The sequence below is a fragment of the Rhododendron vialii genome, chromosome 5a (genome assembly GCF_030253575.1).
Source record: "Rhododendron vialii isolate Sample 1 chromosome 5a, ASM3025357v1".
NCBI classification, from domain to species: domain Eukaryota; kingdom Viridiplantae; phylum Streptophyta; class Magnoliopsida; order Ericales; family Ericaceae; genus Rhododendron; species Rhododendron vialii.
The window spans coordinates 41992556-42010011 of record NC_080561.1 but is presented as its reverse complement, the minus strand read 5'-3'; the positions used below and the strand labels follow the sequence as shown (position 1 = coordinate 42010011).

General features: G+C 40.6%; 2 protein-coding genes across 3 annotated transcripts; both read right to left on the bottom strand.

Moving 5' to 3' along the window:
• Positions 1-432: 432 nt before the first annotated feature.
• Positions 433-3304, bottom strand: LOC131326104 (U4/U6 small nuclear ribonucleoprotein Prp31 homolog). Its single transcript, XM_058358702.1, has 2 exons — positions 3058-3304; positions 433-2880 (listed from the first exon to the last, which is right to left on the bottom strand). Exon 2 carries the CDS (start codon positions 2646-2648, stop codon positions 2148-2150), a length of 501 nt encoding a protein of 166 aa, XP_058214685.1. The 5' UTR covers positions 2649-2880; positions 3058-3304; the 3' UTR covers positions 433-2147.
• A 2612-nt stretch (positions 3305-5916) lies between these two features.
• Positions 5917-17039, bottom strand: LOC131326103 (protein SIEL). 2 transcript variants are annotated; one of them, XM_058358700.1, is made up of 8 exons: positions 16354-17039; positions 15587-15667; positions 14815-15087; positions 14376-14567; positions 13533-13673; positions 13222-13311; positions 9203-9744; positions 5917-7659 (listed from the first exon to the last, which is right to left on the bottom strand). In XM_058358700.1, exons 1-8 carry the CDS (start codon positions 17020-17022, stop codon positions 6744-6746), a joined length of 2904 nt encoding a protein of 967 aa, XP_058214683.1. In that variant the 5' UTR covers positions 17023-17039; the 3' UTR covers positions 5917-6743. The 2 variants fall into 2 exon arrangements, with proteins under 2 accessions (XP_058214683.1, XP_058214684.1); XM_058358701.1 differs by having other exon boundaries at positions 9203-9558; positions 16354-17037.
• Between the last annotated feature and the right edge of the window lie 417 nt (positions 17040-17456).

Sequence of the window (17456 nt, the reverse complement as noted above, 5' to 3'; positions counted from 1 at the left end):
GGATGCTATGCATGGAATCAAGATGATATTTATGTTGTAACTTGGAATAAGGATCGATATGGTAGTATTAGGAGGGACGGTATGCCTTTTATGTTGTCATGTTCAAGATTTTATCAAACTACTTGCCTTCTTTATGTGCATCTTTTTCATGGATTTTATTGCAGGAAAATGTTGGGGAAATCTTTTTTTTTTTTTCCTTTTTTCCACTTTGAATAAGGCGCTTTGGGGCCAAGGCTAAGCTATGTAGTGATGGCCAGTATACTTGTGAAACAAAATGGTCGTGATGTTCTATACTCTGGGTTCATGCTTCATGTTTGGGAATTGCCTTCCCTTGCCAACTTATAACCCACTGATTGGTTTGAAGAGATATTGTTGCTTTTCACTTACTACACTACGTGGAAAGTTGCACGGGGTCAGCTAGTCCTTCGTATCTTCAGTAAAAAATTACAATGCACCAGGTAAGAAGTTTATCGGACATATTAGTTACAATGCACCAGGTAAGAAGTTTGGTATTCAATATGTGTACGTACAAGTTTCAGAGGAGTTTGAGTCCATAATAAATAGCTCAAAGCTCAGCTGAGAGACCCGAGACAGAGCCCAGTTTGCACAAAACCCAGTGATCCAATTTCCTATCCAATCCCTAACTAAGCCACCAGTGCTTGCCTCTGAATCTGGAGTGCTACCACTCCCATCAACATTGAGTTTAAAGAGGCCAATCGGAGGTAGCGTCCATCCGAGAAGAAGGGCATGCCTGGGCTGGGTAGATTGTAATAGGGTCTGGCTGCAAAATGAATTCCCACTCAAAGGCATGGCCTAGGATAGTGGTGACAGTTGTTTCGGGTGGCGGACGCTGGTTGCTGTTGTGGGGCTTTCGTCCATCTTGACACTGTGTACCCAAGCAACAGAGTTGCCACTCGCTCTTTCACAACAGTAGAAACTTCAGTTTGCAGAGAAAAACTAACTACTGTTTTGGAACCCCCACAACTTTTGCAGAAATGAACATTCTCAGACAAGCACTCCAATCTGAGGCAAACCTTCACTGTGAAAAAAATTGCTTTCGGGGTTTTGTAAAAAGGTGCAGCAAATCTGAATTTCCTGATTTGATTGTTGCCTCCAAATCGGTCAAAATCCAGGTAAACAAACTCAGATAAAGCCTCATCCACAGCAAGTCGCAACCGCAACCTATTCTCCCTTGAGATGTTGAACAAAGTGATCCCTAGTCGTATACCAACAGGAAGCCCCGGAATAAAGGGAAAAGGGTTGTCATGGTCATTACCAGAAACATCCAACTCTGCTTTTATGTGCTTGAGTTTTATACTGAAGACAAATTGCTTCAAGGAGAAAAATTCAACTGACTACCGAAACAGAAGTGGACCGTAGAAAGGCCCATCCATCAGCTGAGAAACCAATTTCATGCAATGATTTCTTGAGTTCGCTCACGAATTTGGAAGGCTCAATGGATAGCTCAGAATAGAGAGATTCTATTTGTGACAATGTAGAATGGAGCTTCTTCAAAGTAGAACCATCACTAAAGGCTTCGACACTGGACAACCTCAGTATACAGTTTAGAAGTTTCAGCTCCTAGACATGCAACTCGTCTTCTTCACACAGCCCCATGAATTTATACTTCATTTCTTTAAGGGTTCTGTCTAGTTTCCCCAATAAAAGACCCAACTCTCCCATTCCACAAGAGAGCATTGAATAGTACACTCATAACATTTAGTATCTTATTGACCATTTAGCAACTAAAAACGATAACCACTGACCAATTTCACTTCTTGATAGCAAGCAAACCAAACTAGTTCACTTCAAAAACAGCTCTCCATTTCTTATTGACGAGCTTGGCCTTCCTCTCGTCCCACCCCTCGTCTCACTCCACCATATTAATCACAAGTGCCTTCATTTTCCGTGGCTTCTTTGCCTGTATTTTCCCCCACTTTCCCATAGCAATCTCTTCCGAAAAACTAGCAGCATCCTTACTCCATAGAGCTTTGCCTCAGCAATCTCACCTATCTTTCCTCCTTTGGCTCGAAAATAGGAAGCGGATCAAGTTCAGATCCCTGCTTTGCTGCTTTGCAGCCAAGTAGGACTTCTTTCGCCACTGTTCACTCACCCTAATTATCTCATCTCGAATACATCTCCCAGTCTTATCTGTTGGATCTCCTCTCGTCAAGTCTATCCGCGCTGCCACTGTAGAATTTCTGGCCACATGGCCCACCTATTGGAAGGCAAGGGGGCATTTCAGCAAAAAACCGTTGCAAATCCATAATTTTCTTGGCACCCACGAGGCTAAAATCATCAGCTGGGATATTAGCTACTGCTGAGAGACCACCAGCAGTCCCCACAATTAGCTTAGAAGCAACTTCACTTCCAAAAATAGCACAAAGATTAGGCTCAAAATACTCCATTATACAGCCCACAAAAGCATGAACTTTTTCATAGTCCGAATGTAAAGCAAGAAGTGGGTCACACGCGTCAAATGTCTTTTGCAGAATTTCTTCCGGAAGTGGCTTGCCTATCCCTTTCCATGAGACACGACCAATATCAGCCAGAGATAACACCTCCTTCAGGTCAACAAGGGCAAGATCCATTTCGTTCCCAATCTTTTTAACTGCTCGAGCATAAGGAGTTGGACCAAGAACTTCCATGTGGACGTTTGGATACTTGCCAATGATAAACTTACGGAGTCTATAAGTGTCTATCCCTATTGCCTCACGTAATGTAAAACAATCTGCTTGATACTCCTTGACTTGATAACATCTTAGACATCTTCTCAACTTCCTGCAGTACACTGATATAACAATGCGTCTTATGCAGTTTGGAAACAGTATCCTAGGACATCTTCCTCCAGGTTATCATCGTCTTATTCCATACTGTCCACTGGATGGATAGCACAAGTCAAATTGAATAAAATCCACTTCAATTTGTCAATTATTAATATAGAATAGCTCAACAAAATACAATAATTGAGGCCCAATAAAATCAAACCCGAAAAGCTATTAGAATTTGCACTAATAGAAATTGAATTAGATGAAACAACCGTCCAACCCATTGTACCTTAGATTGTTTCTCACATTCTTGGCTGTGCAGATGTGGTTCTGTTTCTGAGACTTCTGAGGCACAAATAGCAAACACCAGTTGTTGTAGAGAGATAAAGAGACGATGGGTGTGGCCGCGTGGATGAGTTCACCAACTCCGATCGCCCGAATCGCGCACACACCTCTGCCGGCTGACTCAGTGGTCGAAACGGCGAAGGTGAAGATAGACTTCGACGGGCGACGATGTTATAAGAGACTACGACGATGTTATTTTGAAGTTGTAATCAAGTGTTCCCTGCTCACTTTTTTCCAATTTTTTTCTACATATATCTTCTCCGATTAGATACCAAAAAGTATTCGATTGACTTGAAATCTAATAAAATCACTTTAATTGACAGATTCTACAATGTGGATGAATCGGATCATAAAAATGATTCCAAAATAATGTCAAAATTTTCAAAAAACAGAGGAGAAGCCTTCTTCCTTCATAAGGGTTGTAATCAAGTGTACCAAACTAACTTTTTTTATATTTTTTTTGGGATCATTCTTCTCCGATTTATAACTATTTGGTACTTGATCAAATTCATACTTTATATAAACATTATAATCGACAATTTATACAATAAGAACGCATCGGATCATCGAATTAATTCGAAAACAAGGTTGAAAATTGCCAAAAAAGAGGGGCAGCCTTCTTCGCAAGTTGAGGATGAGAAGTCCTTTCTGCCGAACTCGCGTTTCGTAAAAGCGCGTTACATGTTTTTATTCTTGAAGATGCGAAGTATTTTCTACCGAACTCGCGTTTCGTACGAGCGCGTTACATGTTTTTATTCTTCATAAAATCGCGTACTCAAGACACGACGTCTGAACATGATGAAAGTTCTATCATTCTATCATAGTGAATCATACCCATCAAACTCGTCGTCCCCAAACCTCGCCTTGAAGATGCGCTGGATTAAACTTCATTTTCACAAGATGGCATCGTCGTCTTGGTCTACCAGTCATCGTGACTTTGAAATAAGGGTGCAAATGAGGCCAGCCGAGCTTTGTAGTGTTAGTCAAGGAGGTTCAAAAGCTATCCATCACCCTGAACCCCAAACCTGCTCCCGTGAGACTCGAACGCTGGCTACTACTGGGGAGACACACAAGCAAACCAACTCAACTAAGCTTGGCTTCTCCGACTCATTTAGTAAACGAGCCTAAAATTTACGCTCGAGCTCTGCGCATTTGTAAACATGTCAAGCCCTCAACAAGCGGGCCTCGATAATTTACTTAACGAGAGCCTTTAAACTAGCCAAGTCTATACAAAGAACCGGAGCCATGGACAGGCCAAAGCGGGGGCACGTGCCTTCACTCAAATGCGTGCCCTCGCTCAAAATTTAATATTTTTATTACATAAATTAGCATAATTATGAAAGTGTGCTAATACATAAACATATACACTTGTATATATCTTGAAAAAACACATACAAAATTAGTTTTATGTCTGAATTTCATCATATGGTATTTTTATACTTGTTGTTTTATGAGCTGTTTGTCTATTTAGAGCTATTCTTTCTTTATTCTTTTTATTTTTAACCGTATGGAAGAAATATTGTAAAACAAAGTCATTAACAAAACTAGCTCGATCATTTTAAAACTTGTTGATGTTCATTTAAAATATACTTTAAAAATTTTGTATGAGATTTTGTGCTCATTTTTACCTAATTTAATTTAAATTACGCGTTATAAACTTTGTAGTTAGTAATACATGCCTTAATTTTGTACGATCTTATTGTGGTTAACTACAAAAATAAATTTTCGCCATTACGATTAACAAGTGCCCCCACTGCACTATATTCTTGGATCCGTCCCTGACCGGAGCTTTTGCGAACGAGTCGAGTTTTTGAGTGTTGAGCTTTGACCTTGACTGGACTACTAGCTGAGTCAAGTCAAACTGTGAGCTGGTTCGTTTGCAGTCCTACCGCGAGATGCGATGTTTTACCTCGTGAGATCAATATTTGAAAAATATCAGAAGATATACTGAGAGTTGTAGAACAAGACCTGTACAACTTAATGATTTTTTTCAGTTAAAGTTGGAGAGGAAGATGAAAGGAAATTTAACATGCTAGCCATCAAGAAAGGTTGGAAATTTATGAAAAGGGTTGTTTCTTCAATTCTTTTGTGGATTTTTTCGCAAATGCCAAATGGTAAGATTGCACAAGGGCTATTTTCTAGTTTCGTTATTCTGGTTTTACAATGTGTGAATCCAATTAGGCTGCAGAATTATAGACTAATCAGTCTAGTGGGTTGTGTGAACAAGGTTTTAGCAAAGGTGATGACATGGGAGGATAGTCATAATTAGCCTTAGCAATCTCTGCCTTCATCATTAGACGTGAATATTTTTGCAGAAAGATTAGTCATTTTTGTACTAATTTATAACTTCCTGTTGTCATGCCCTATGTTCTATAGGTTTAAGGAGGAAGTTGGTTTGGCATTGGTTCAAAGAGACAACGTCCTATTTTCAAACTGCTTATACTTTGAAAAATGGGATAGGTATTCAATACGTGAGCGTGACAATATATTATGCTATCTCATTTGGACATGATATTATGTATTGTCATTAAAAACCTAAGAAGCGGAAAGTAATGGAGGAGAAGATATTTTATTTTATTTTTTTGGCAAAAAGTAGAATTTCATAGATAGATAAAAAAGAGTTCTTACAAGAGTTCACATGAGAAATACAAATACAAACCCAACATAAGAAATTACAACAAGAATAAAGAAATTACGTCGGAGGAGATGAAAATTGCTACTTTCTGGAATTTTAGACTGACATATTGCCCATTATTTTAAGAGATGGAGTGTTGGAAATAAGCATGTAACAGGTAATGGGGAATATCAAGAACTCAGCTTCTTGTCATTTGCTCACTAGGCTGACAACCAGGCCTTGAGTTTTTTAACATGATGAAAACCAGATGGTTCATCTTTTCCTCGACACTTTTTTTTTTTTGGTTAAACAGAAACTTCGCATGAATAAAATTAAGACTACATAGTTTGGGATAAGAAACACCCATCGGGCCCTCCAACATTTGGAATGTAATACAATAAGGAAATTCACAGATAAACTAAAAAAGGAAAACGGTGCACTTTCGCATCTTTGGGCTAGTTGATCGGCGCACTTGTTGCATTCGTTCATGACAAGCTTAACCGTAGGATTCCCCAGGTCCTGGATAAGGGACCTGCAAACAGTGAAGAGATCGTGAAGATGGCAATTGCTTTGAGTTGAACTGATTAGGTTGATAGCATTTCCGCATCTGATTCGATTTCTGCTGAGGATGTGTTTCCCTGAGGAGTTTGAGCTCATGATAAATAGCCCAAAGCTCAGCTGAGAGGCCCAACACAGAGCACAGTTTGCACGAAACCCAGTGATCCAATTCCCTTTCCAAACCCTGACTAAGTCACCAGCGCTTGCCTTTGAATCTGTAGCGCTACCACTCCCATCACCATTGAGGTTGAAGAGGCCAACCGGAGGTGGAGTCCATCCGAGAAGCGCATATGCCTGGGCTGGGCACGGGTTGCAGTAGGGCTTGGCTGCACAATGACTCCCACTCAAACGCTTTGGCAAGGATAGTGGTGACAGTTGTTTTGGGTGGCGGGAGCCGGTTGCTGTTGTGGAGCTGGCGTCCATCATGACACTGTTTACCCAAGCAACAGAGTTGCCACTCACTCTTTCACAACAGTAGAAAGAAACACTTCCTTCTGTTTGCAGAGATAAACTAACTCCTGTTTTGGACCCCCACAACTTTTGAACGATTGAACATTCTCAGACAAGCACTCCAATCCAAGGCAAACCTTCACTGTGAAAGAATTTGCTTTCAGGGTCTTGTAAAAAGGTGCATCAAATATGAATTTCCGGATTTGACTGTTGCCCCCAAATTGGTCAAAATCCAGGTAAACAAACTCAGATAAATCATCATCCACAGCAAGTCGCAACCACAACCTATTCTCCCTTGAGATGTTGTACAAAGTGATCCCTAATCGTATACCAACAGGAAGCCCCGGAATAAAGGGAAAAGGTTTGTCATAGTCATTACCAGAAACATCCAACTCTGCTTTTATGTGCTTGAGTTTTACACTGAAGACAAATTGCTTCAAGGAGAAAATTTCAACCGACTTTCGAAACAGAAGTGGACCGTAGAAAGGCCCATCAGCTGAGAAACCAATTTCATGCAATGATTTCTTGAGTTCACTCACGAATTTGGAAGGCTCCATGGATAGCTCAGAAGAGAGGGATTCTATTTGTGACAATGTAGAATGGAGCTTCTTCAAAGTAGAACCATCACTAAATGCTTCAATACTGGACAACCTCAGTACAAAGTTTAGAAGTATGAGCTCCAAGACATGCAACTCGTCTTGCTTACTCAGCCCCATGAACCTATACTTCATTTCTTTAATGGTTCTGTCCAGTTTCCCCAATAAAAGACCCAACTCTCCCATTCCACAAGAGAGCTTTCTTGGGGAGATAAAGTGCGGCCATAACTTTGCCAGCAGCTTCGCAATCCTTAAATGTTGCAATGAAAAAGCAAATGCACCGGCAGATGAGCTAGTAGGGAATTTTGCCAACTCTTCCTTCCATCTCCTGCATGAGCCCAAAAAATATAGATTAGTAACACACAAACAGTTACCAAATTTGGCAATAATATACGTGACAACACAAAGCTTGGGCACAAAGTGCAGATATCTGACAAAAGCAGGTCCATGGCAGAAAATGAATATACCAGCATAAGAAGGGGGGCGAAAGTAACAAAGGAATAATTAAAGAAATAGGCAGAGAAGCAAAAACAGAAAACCCGTACAACAAAAATCCACCAGCCCATTTATGTGACAATTATGAAAGAGAACAGAGACTTCAATTTTATTTTCCACAAGCACCTTACAGATTTAACAGAAACATAACTACATTTTGATACAGAGATGAGTGTCCATGAGGTTCTTCAAATTGATTATCATGAGTCCAAACCTTAAGTCACAGAATCCATGACGTAAGGCTGACGAATCACGGACCAGCGAGCACATCCAAGACTTCAGTGTGAATTCATACTTAATTCGCACTCTTCTGTCATTTCCTGAATTGTGTTATGATTTGACAAATGTGGATTGTTAAACCATGCTTTGAAAGCGAAACTTTATACTGCACTATCAAACCTGCCCTGCCAATACTCTGTATACCACTGTGCACAAGCAAAATAGTCTTTTGTGGACAAACAACATTTGTTTCTGCAACCAAATGAATCCAAATCATAAAAGGACGAAGGTTGAATTTATTTATTTTTTCTATCAGAGGACAAAAGGTGTTTTATTATTTTTCCAAGAAGATTTTATTAACCAATGAAACAGTGTTGTTACAAAGATTAAAAGGAAGGGGGACGAAAGGGCATCACAACCGCGCACTTACATCCCAACGAGGTTGGCACCTAAGAGGGGGACAATCATATGCCACCCCCAGGGCCCCACCCAGGGGGAAGAAAGTTGGCAAGGAGCCAACCTAAAAAACAGAAAATACAAAGCATCAAAATGAGTCAAATAGATCAGACATTACAATTTACAACCAAAATGAGTGCCTATCAGCATATGGACAGCAAGGGCAGTGCCGGTTGGTAGCAGCAGCAACAAGAGCAGCACGGGCCAATCCTAAGCCAAAAGTAGTTGGGGGTTGCAATAGTTTTTTTTTTTTTATCCGTGGGTTGCAATAGTTGTATTAGGATGATTTGTATACTTCTTTTATTCATTCTATTCTTTTACATTTTTTCTGATTGGTAGACAGATTGTATATTTCTCATTTTTATATTTGTGTTGTGGGCATGAAATTTTATGACAGATTGCTTCAACGTTCAAAAAAATATGCATGAAATACATACATTTATTTACGTAGAGAAGACACTCTCAGACTCTCCGCCCTACAGTTCTTGTAAATATTGATGCTTTAGCGATCCCGCACCCCCGCTCACACTCATGGATTATGAGACTTAGGTCCAAACCAATTACCTGAACACTTAATCGGGTAAATAAGCAAGCAAAAAAGACTTCGAGACTGAGGACATTTCAAGGACTATTCGAGAAACTAAGGTGCACAAATAATTAGTCTTCAACATCAGTCAACCAAACAAAAACTCTATTCCTACCTCAAGGTCTGCAGTACTTCACCTGTGTATCCAACTTGTATCAACTGCCAAATATCTTTGACCTTCTCAAGCATAAACTCCACAGACTTGATTACTTCGCCATGATCCTCGACCTGATAATTAAGAAGTGCCTTCACTACCTTCCTGGTTTCCCCCATTTTCTGACAATGACTTCCAGAGGCCCCAACATTTAATTTCTGCAATTGCATGTCGGCAGAACAAGATTTCTCATAGATGGGATTATTAGTCGAACCATCTTCAACAGGTAGGAACAACTCTTTCCCTTTGTAGTCAAACTCCCCAGAAGAAATAATCGTGGAGCTACTGCAATGAGACAAATAAGCCAACAGAGTATCCTGGTCCATAACATCACTTAAAGCATTAGAAATCCTCCCTAGCAGTGTGACAGCATAAGAAAATATTCTAGGTGGAATACTGAACGTCTGCTTTTCATGCGAGAGTGGAGCTGAGATGGCCAGCACCAGCAGTGCAGCTACTCTCCCACCATCAAAGACCAACTTGCCATCACAACATGGCTCAATCTGAAACATATGCAAAAGTAGACCGGAAACCATGTCAGTTGATCAGGTAAGCACCAGCAAGATAACCTAATGCAAATAGGGACAATAAATATACACAGATTCATACTTGTAACAGGACTTAAAACTTGTGGGAGGCTACTATCAACTTGTAAAAGACAGGCAAGCAACAAAAAAGATTGGCATAAAGACATTAAAAAAAAAAAAAGAAAAAGTTATTTGGTATCGCATTCAAGATTCTATATAGACTGCTAACTTTCCGCAATGCAACTTGAGAGTTGAGACTTGGCATAATGCCAATAAACATATTCACCTAGCGACTCCCCTCAACAAACCAAATTAAAGTTTGTGTCCTATCAGTTGGGGACAATGACATGAATTCCCTCTTGTTATTTAACTTCATCGAAAGCCATATATGCTCGGTCAAGCCAGCAATACATTATACTCGTGTTGATACACGGCAAGGAGAGATGAGCATAATATTATGTTTAGGTTTCCAACAGGCATGGTGGAACTTCAAGGGGAGATGAAGAAACCTAATCATTCTAATGCCTTTTTCTCCTTAATATTGCAATTTTGGACAATAAGACCTGCACAAGATTAAATATGTTCTGCATATTCTATAGAGAGGTTTCTTACACATTTTCTTGTAATCTTACAAGCTATTTTTCGAAATGCCAGAAGTTGACCAAAGATATTTAATTTTACGATGGTCATACACTTGATGTATGCACTTATTTTGCAAATCTTTCAGAACATTTCTATTGTTTATTATTTGTTTTTCCAAGGACGCGAAACATTTTTACTGATGAGAGAGACAGCACATATGTTACATTTGGAAGGGTCTAAGAAGTGTCCTTGAAGTGTCACTTAAGTTCCCAAAAGTATGGGATGTCATTTAAAACTACACATCAAAGAAGTGGACGGGTGACATTTATAAACCAAACGTGAACTATGCATGATTGTAAGAGATTAGTCCAGCAAAGGGGGTTCAATATACATGAATTAGATGGTGACGAATTGTGTATCAATGCACCAACATATAGATGGAAGGAAGACTTAAGTATGCTGACAAATCACCATTATGAATGTAGAAGATAGATGGTATATCGACATTCACCTTGAAAGATTAATTTTCTATCTCAAGTTCCCAACACAAATTTAGAGACATTCTCCCAAGTTATGAATACATATGAATAAGTATTTTATTTTTTTCTTAGCTATGAATAAAGGTCAAAGTACAACAAAGGTACATTCCCAAACTACATTCTCTCAAGTCAAAAACTTGGATGATTGACAACATAATATGTATCTGGATGATAGCTCCCATCGCCTCAAGAGAGAAGTGGTGAGAATTATTAAAGCATCCAACACAAAACCAATTGGCAATGAGTGGAGAAGCCGCCTAGGCTCATATATTAGTTTTGGAGGTTATAATTAAACCAATGTTCTAAAAGTCGCTAGGCGCTAGTCGGGCGGTCAGCCACCTTCGAGCGATTAATCAGATTAATCGGCGATTAATCGGTGCATATTAATTAGTAATCAACGACTAATCATTAGTCGGACCTAATCGGGTAGGTTCCGCCAGCGATTAATCGCCGATTAATCACCAATTAATTCCATGTTTTAGAACACTAAATTAAACAATGTGAGACAAGCTCTAACAAGAAGTTCTTATACACAAAACGATCGGCGGGTTCCACCCTTCCATTCTGATCTACTCTTTTTCTTCCTTATTCACAAAACGATCTCGGGTAACGAGATGGTGGAAGTCGGCAGTGCTGGTGGTGTTGCCAGTGTTTATGGATCTCGTCGGATGGGTCTTCTCCAGATCGTTTATGGGGGCCAAATCGGCAGTTTCTCGGCAATCGCTTTTGGGGAATCCAGACAGCAACGGGGTCAACGTCGGTAAGGTCTTCGGTTTCCTTTGTCTCTCTCCTTCTCCTCCTTTTGTTTTTTGTCAACGTCGGTAAGGTCTTCAGTTTCCTTTGTCTCTCTCCCTCTCCTCCTTTTGTTTTTCGGCCCCTATTGTGCTTCTCAGTGATATTCCTCCTCTTCACCGGTCCATTTTCCGTTCTGGTTTCACGATTTGTTTTCGCCTATCCCCGTTTTCTTCCGTCTGGTTTTCTGTTGGGTAACCAGATTTTGCCTAACGGCATGGTGGTAATGCGGTTGGGGGAGGCAGATCGGTGTGGCTCCCGTCGAGGTTTGCGTTGTTGGACGCCACGGTTATTGCCTAACGGCTACGGTGTGCATCCGTGGCAGTGGGGGGTTTTGTCATTGGTTCGTATCTCCATAGGTTTGTCGGTGGTGGTGTGGTGGTGTTTGGAGGTGGCGATCCGGTGGTGGTAGGCTGTGGCTGTTTGATATTGGTGGCGGGCAGTGGCTATCGGTGGAGGCTGAATATCTCTGATGGGCAGTGTAGGTTTTGGGTTTTCATGGGCTGGGCTTGGCCCATTTTGGTGTGCTGGGCTCTTTTGTGTGTGCTTTCTATTGTAAGATCTGGGCCTTTTAGGCCTTCAGGGGTTTGTTTGAGCTGTTTATTGTATATTTGGGCATTTTAGGCCTTTAGGTGTTTGGGCTTTGTCCCAATGGCTATATTTTCCAACTGTTTGTTGAATTTCCTTTTCCCCTTTCCCTAATAAAATGTTACTTTTGCTAATAAAAAAAAAGTTCTTATACAAACACAGGACTTGAAGATCAAGATCGTTATTCCAATATTCCCTTCTAGGGAGTTGCCATACCATCATGGATCCAGCTAAAAACTTAGCTTTATGATCCACTATTTGAGTTGATTTAGTGTACCTCGAATCCTCGATGATAAGTTACTATTGCGTCCATCGATGTCCACTATGTGTACGACACAGGAACAGCTCCCTTTGTAGAAGTGTACTTGCTTCTTAGTTGACGATGATTAATCAAGTAACAAATACATCAAACAAAAAAGCTAACCCCTAGAAAGTCACTTTACATCGACCTCAACAGCCTTGACCTTCCTGGACGAGGGGGATGGGGGTATATCCAGGAAATCAATGGGCTAACCCCTTTGAAAGAGCCTTGAACCCTGACCTAAGTTCTGCATTACAGATTTTATTTGCTAGATAAAACTTAACAGCAAGTGATGAAGATGCGACAGAAATTTTAACAAAGTTCAATGCTCCTGTAATTGAGGAAGGTAATACAAGCTCTAACATCAAGCACCTATTGCTATTAGACCAACCTCCAAGAAACCAACACCAAAACCGTCCAAACATAACCCCCTTCTGTTAATTATTGGATCAGTATTTTGCATGTTACGTGAATGATATAATAAGAACGCAACAACTGATGAATTGAAGTACATTGACGTGAACAGGATAACAAACTGAAGAGCCCATGTTCATTTTCAGAAATGAAAAACAGGATAACAAAAACACTAGAATCAGTTTTTCAACTAGGAAAAAAACTGGTAGGTCCAGCTAAGCCTATAGTGCCACTAACCTCATCAGAAACCCCCACAATTACATCAGCTGCGAAATTCCCATGATGTTGACCAATACTAAGTAGAACAGAAAATACATCAGCTTCATCCTGACATGTTCAAAGAAAAGAACCGGACACAAGAAATTAATACAAAACAAAACAATCAGAAATAAATTGACCAACTGTACTCCACCTTAATAACAAAATGAACAGAATTTTTATTGAAAAGCATATACATGAGTAAGAAATTTTCCAAGAAAAGACTCCATAAGTACACCAAGAAAGCATCCCATGATTCTGTATAACAAAAGCAAGTCGAGGTAACACACCTGTGGATACATTTCCAAATTTTCCAGAAGGCCATCAACACATAACTTAAATATAGACACATCCTCCAGCCTTATTATTCGAAGTACTTTCCTTGCTGCAGATCTTACCACGGCACCATCATCCACTAGAGTGCTGAGAAACTGTCAAAACCAAAAAAACGGTAAATGTAATTGACAAGATCAGTAGCCAAACGATAAGCATATACAACCTCCGTCCTACATTGTCAGTCCCTTTTGGATGATCAAACTTTACGAAGGGCTACGCATCTAATGCACTAAAAGAATCAAAAAGTATTAATTTCCAATATTCCCTTTTATCCGCAGTTTTAAAAGCTTATAACATATATCCATTTGTAAGGCCCATGTTTCGAAGATGAGAAGTTATCTTTTGACTTTTCAAAGTGGGCACACATTTTGAGACCTCCCTAATAGGAATATGGACAAACAAAAGGAACGACCAAGGTGAAATTAAAAGAGAGGAGACAGGCTCAATTATCATTATGACCGCACGTGCCAGATGGAAACTACATGTATAAAGCTACAAGATGCTCCTAGTTTGAAGTGTTCAGACAACTGAACTAACTTGTTTAAAGCAGCTCCAATGGTAATTACGTTATCAGAGAGTGTCCAAATGGGATCCAGTCATGCAGAGCTACATATTCTTGGAGGGTTTGGCCCAAAAACTGAGAGATCTTTTCATTGAGATATTCAAATGGCTTGACTGTGTCAGATAGTGGGAGATATGTTACACTAAAACACATGTAGAGTTGACCCATTAAACAATTTCAGCATCTGTGATTTTCATTTCCAGTTTGCTGGTATTAACAAGGATCAGATACCTACCATATGCATGTGTGCTTCTTGCACCTTTAGGCGGTCAAATAGTGCCATACAACGCAATGTTTCCAAAGCCTGTAAGCGGACAACCATAGAATCATCATTCAGCACGTCCACCAATAAATTTAAGGCTTCACCAGAGAAATCAGCCGAAAGTATGCTGAGGGTATGCAAGGAATGACAGGCTGACCTTCGTACCTACATGTTAATAGACAAAGCCTCAATCTAAAAGTTCAGAAAAACCTACACCGCACTCTCTGAAAGGCTAAAAGAAACAGGCAACTAATCAAATAAGAACGCTATGCACAGGTCCACTTAGAATGCCCCTCGGAATATATTTTTTATCCTTCGACAAATCAGTGGATGAAGCTCAGAGACCAGAACCACCCTCTCAAAGGGATATCATATCCAATGTCAAGCCAATGAGCAAAATTATGAAACTCACCTCACTGAATTCATCCTCCAGCCCATGCACAAAAACTCCAGCAGAATTTGATGCTGGTATTTCAAATGGTTTTGTAGAGCACAGCCCAGAACAGGTCTTTTCCTTCAAACCAAGCCGCTGCAATGTAAGTTTGCTCCCCTGAAGGCTAACAGAAAGGAGCTTCTTTGATAAGGTTTGTAACAGAATCTCCTCAGACACCATACTTATCTCCCCAAGGGCATCAAAAGCTTCAACTCTGACCTTCAAACTCATGTCTCTTACCATGGAACAAAGCTGCAAATACATGCAAGAGATATGACGGTAAGACTATGCCATAATGTACACAAATTCATTAATGATGCTAAATCGCACAAGAACGACAAGGGGGACGTCCTACGATATGCTTGATGTAGGAATAAAATTGGCAATCCCCTTGCTAATTTCATATGACAGGACATGGACAACCAGATTTGCAAACCCGTCTAGCCCAGATGCTAGAGTAGTTTTCCCATACGGGGTATACTAGTAATACTACATCAAAATCATGAACAGTCACTTCCTGTCATACTAGCATGGAACAAAATATGCACCTTATTTCAGCACAAGAAAATTATGTAATGGCCGTACTAAATATATACCACTGTCCTATATCAGAAAATATACACACCTTTAACCACAAAAACCTCTTTAATCTGCAGTAACGTCCTTTAAATTTTCTTGGATTGATTTCACGGCATTCCACAATCATATACGTCAAGTATGTTTGCAAGTCAAAAAAAAGTTCAAACAATACCTGGAGAAACAAAGCATCTGACAAATTTTTCCTGTTACTGTCATGGTTCAATGCCACAAGCAATTGTCCCCACTGAGCCACCTGTTTTCACAAATGCGATTGAAGCCCATCAGTGATCCTTTTGCTCATATGTCCCGTGTTTAACAAAACTAAAAAACTATCACCCAAAACTTTAAGGTTTCTCCAGTAATCAAGAGGGACCACCAACAAGTGTAGTTCCAGCAGGGTACAGAAAACTAATAAAATGCTGACTAATTCACCATAATGAATGTCTCGGTGAACTGAATGCCACTCAGAGAGCAATGTATTTACAGCTTAAATGATAAACTTCATGGCTCAAGTGAGAAGTAATTCTAAGCTGAGTTACAACTTTCAAACAAACATTTACGTATAATCATCAAGTTTATTGCAGATTGAATAAAAAGAGGTATTGGGTACAAAGACTGGACTCCACTTCACAAGGAACCCAAAGGAGTAGTTCATCTGTAGTACATATAATTACAGTCAAGGCCAATATTTGCTCTGCAGAGTCACAGCCCGCACATGACAGACATTGCATCAGTAAATTTCTTCCACACTACTAGGTGATGTTGTCATAATTTTATCAGCTTTAAAGTTCAAACGTTGCATACAACTCAATGGGTTTATTGCAAACAGAATTAGCCATAAAAAAATAATAATAATTTGGAAACTTCAATCTAACAATGCCAACGAATCCTAGTTAAAGAAACAACACCAAAACACAAGCGAAACAACCAGTACCATACCGCGCGAACCGCAGCACATCTCACACAATCCTCCATATCACTAAAAAGCTCGACGGCACGGCAACAAGAAGTCTCGACCAGCTCACGGTCCTCAACAACAATGGACTTACACAATCCAACCAGTCCATCCAAAGCAACTGCCCTCAGATAAGGATACGGATCCCTCGTGAACCCTAACAACACCGTCACCAACAAATGCGGCCGAATTCTCAACCTCTCCGCATTCATCAAAGCCCAGTGCCTCACAGAAACACTCGGTTTAAAGCACAGGGTGAGAAACAGGGTTTCGCTGAACTCGCTAAGTTCGGGGAGTAGGGTTTGGTCGGACTCGGCGAGGGAGGCGAGGACGGAGAGGGAGGCGGCGAGGGCGCGGGGGGAGGTGAGAGAGAGGGAGCGGATGGAGTGGAAGATGGGGCGGGAGAGGTGGGGGTGGTGGGAGGCGAGGGTGGAGAGGATAGAGAGAGTGGGGAGGAGAGAGAGGGAAGGGAGGTGGGAGTGGTGGAGAGAGAGAGTGAGGGTTTGGAGGAGGGAGGAGAGGGTGGAGTCAGAGGTGGAGGGGTTGAGGATGAGGGAGAGGGATAGGATTAGGGCTTGGGGAGGGGCGGAGGCGGAGACGGCTGTGGAGGAAGGGAGGAGGTGGTAGCAGTTGGCGCGGATTTGTTCCTCCATTGACGCTTGTTTGAAGCAACAGGAGGCAGAGAGATGAGTGTCCTGGTTTTAAAAAACGGGCGCTGCTATTCGCAGCCCTCTATTTACTCCCGTAGCCCGTTAAAAATTTTCAATTATACTCGACAGTTAGTTACCGAAATTGAGATATATTTTCAGTATTCAATTACCGAAATATAATATTTTTTTCAACAGATGTTTACCGAAAATGCATGTTCGGCAGTTGTTTACCGAAAGTTGAACATATTTTCGACATGTAGTTACCGAAATATAATCTTGTTTTCAACAACAATTTACCGAAATGTTATTTATGATTTTCAACAACCATTTACCGAAATATTGTGGGCTACGGGAGGAAATAACGGGCTGCGAATAGCGGCGCACAGGGGAAATTACATTAATAATTCCCCTTTAACTACCACCGGTCACGCATTGCT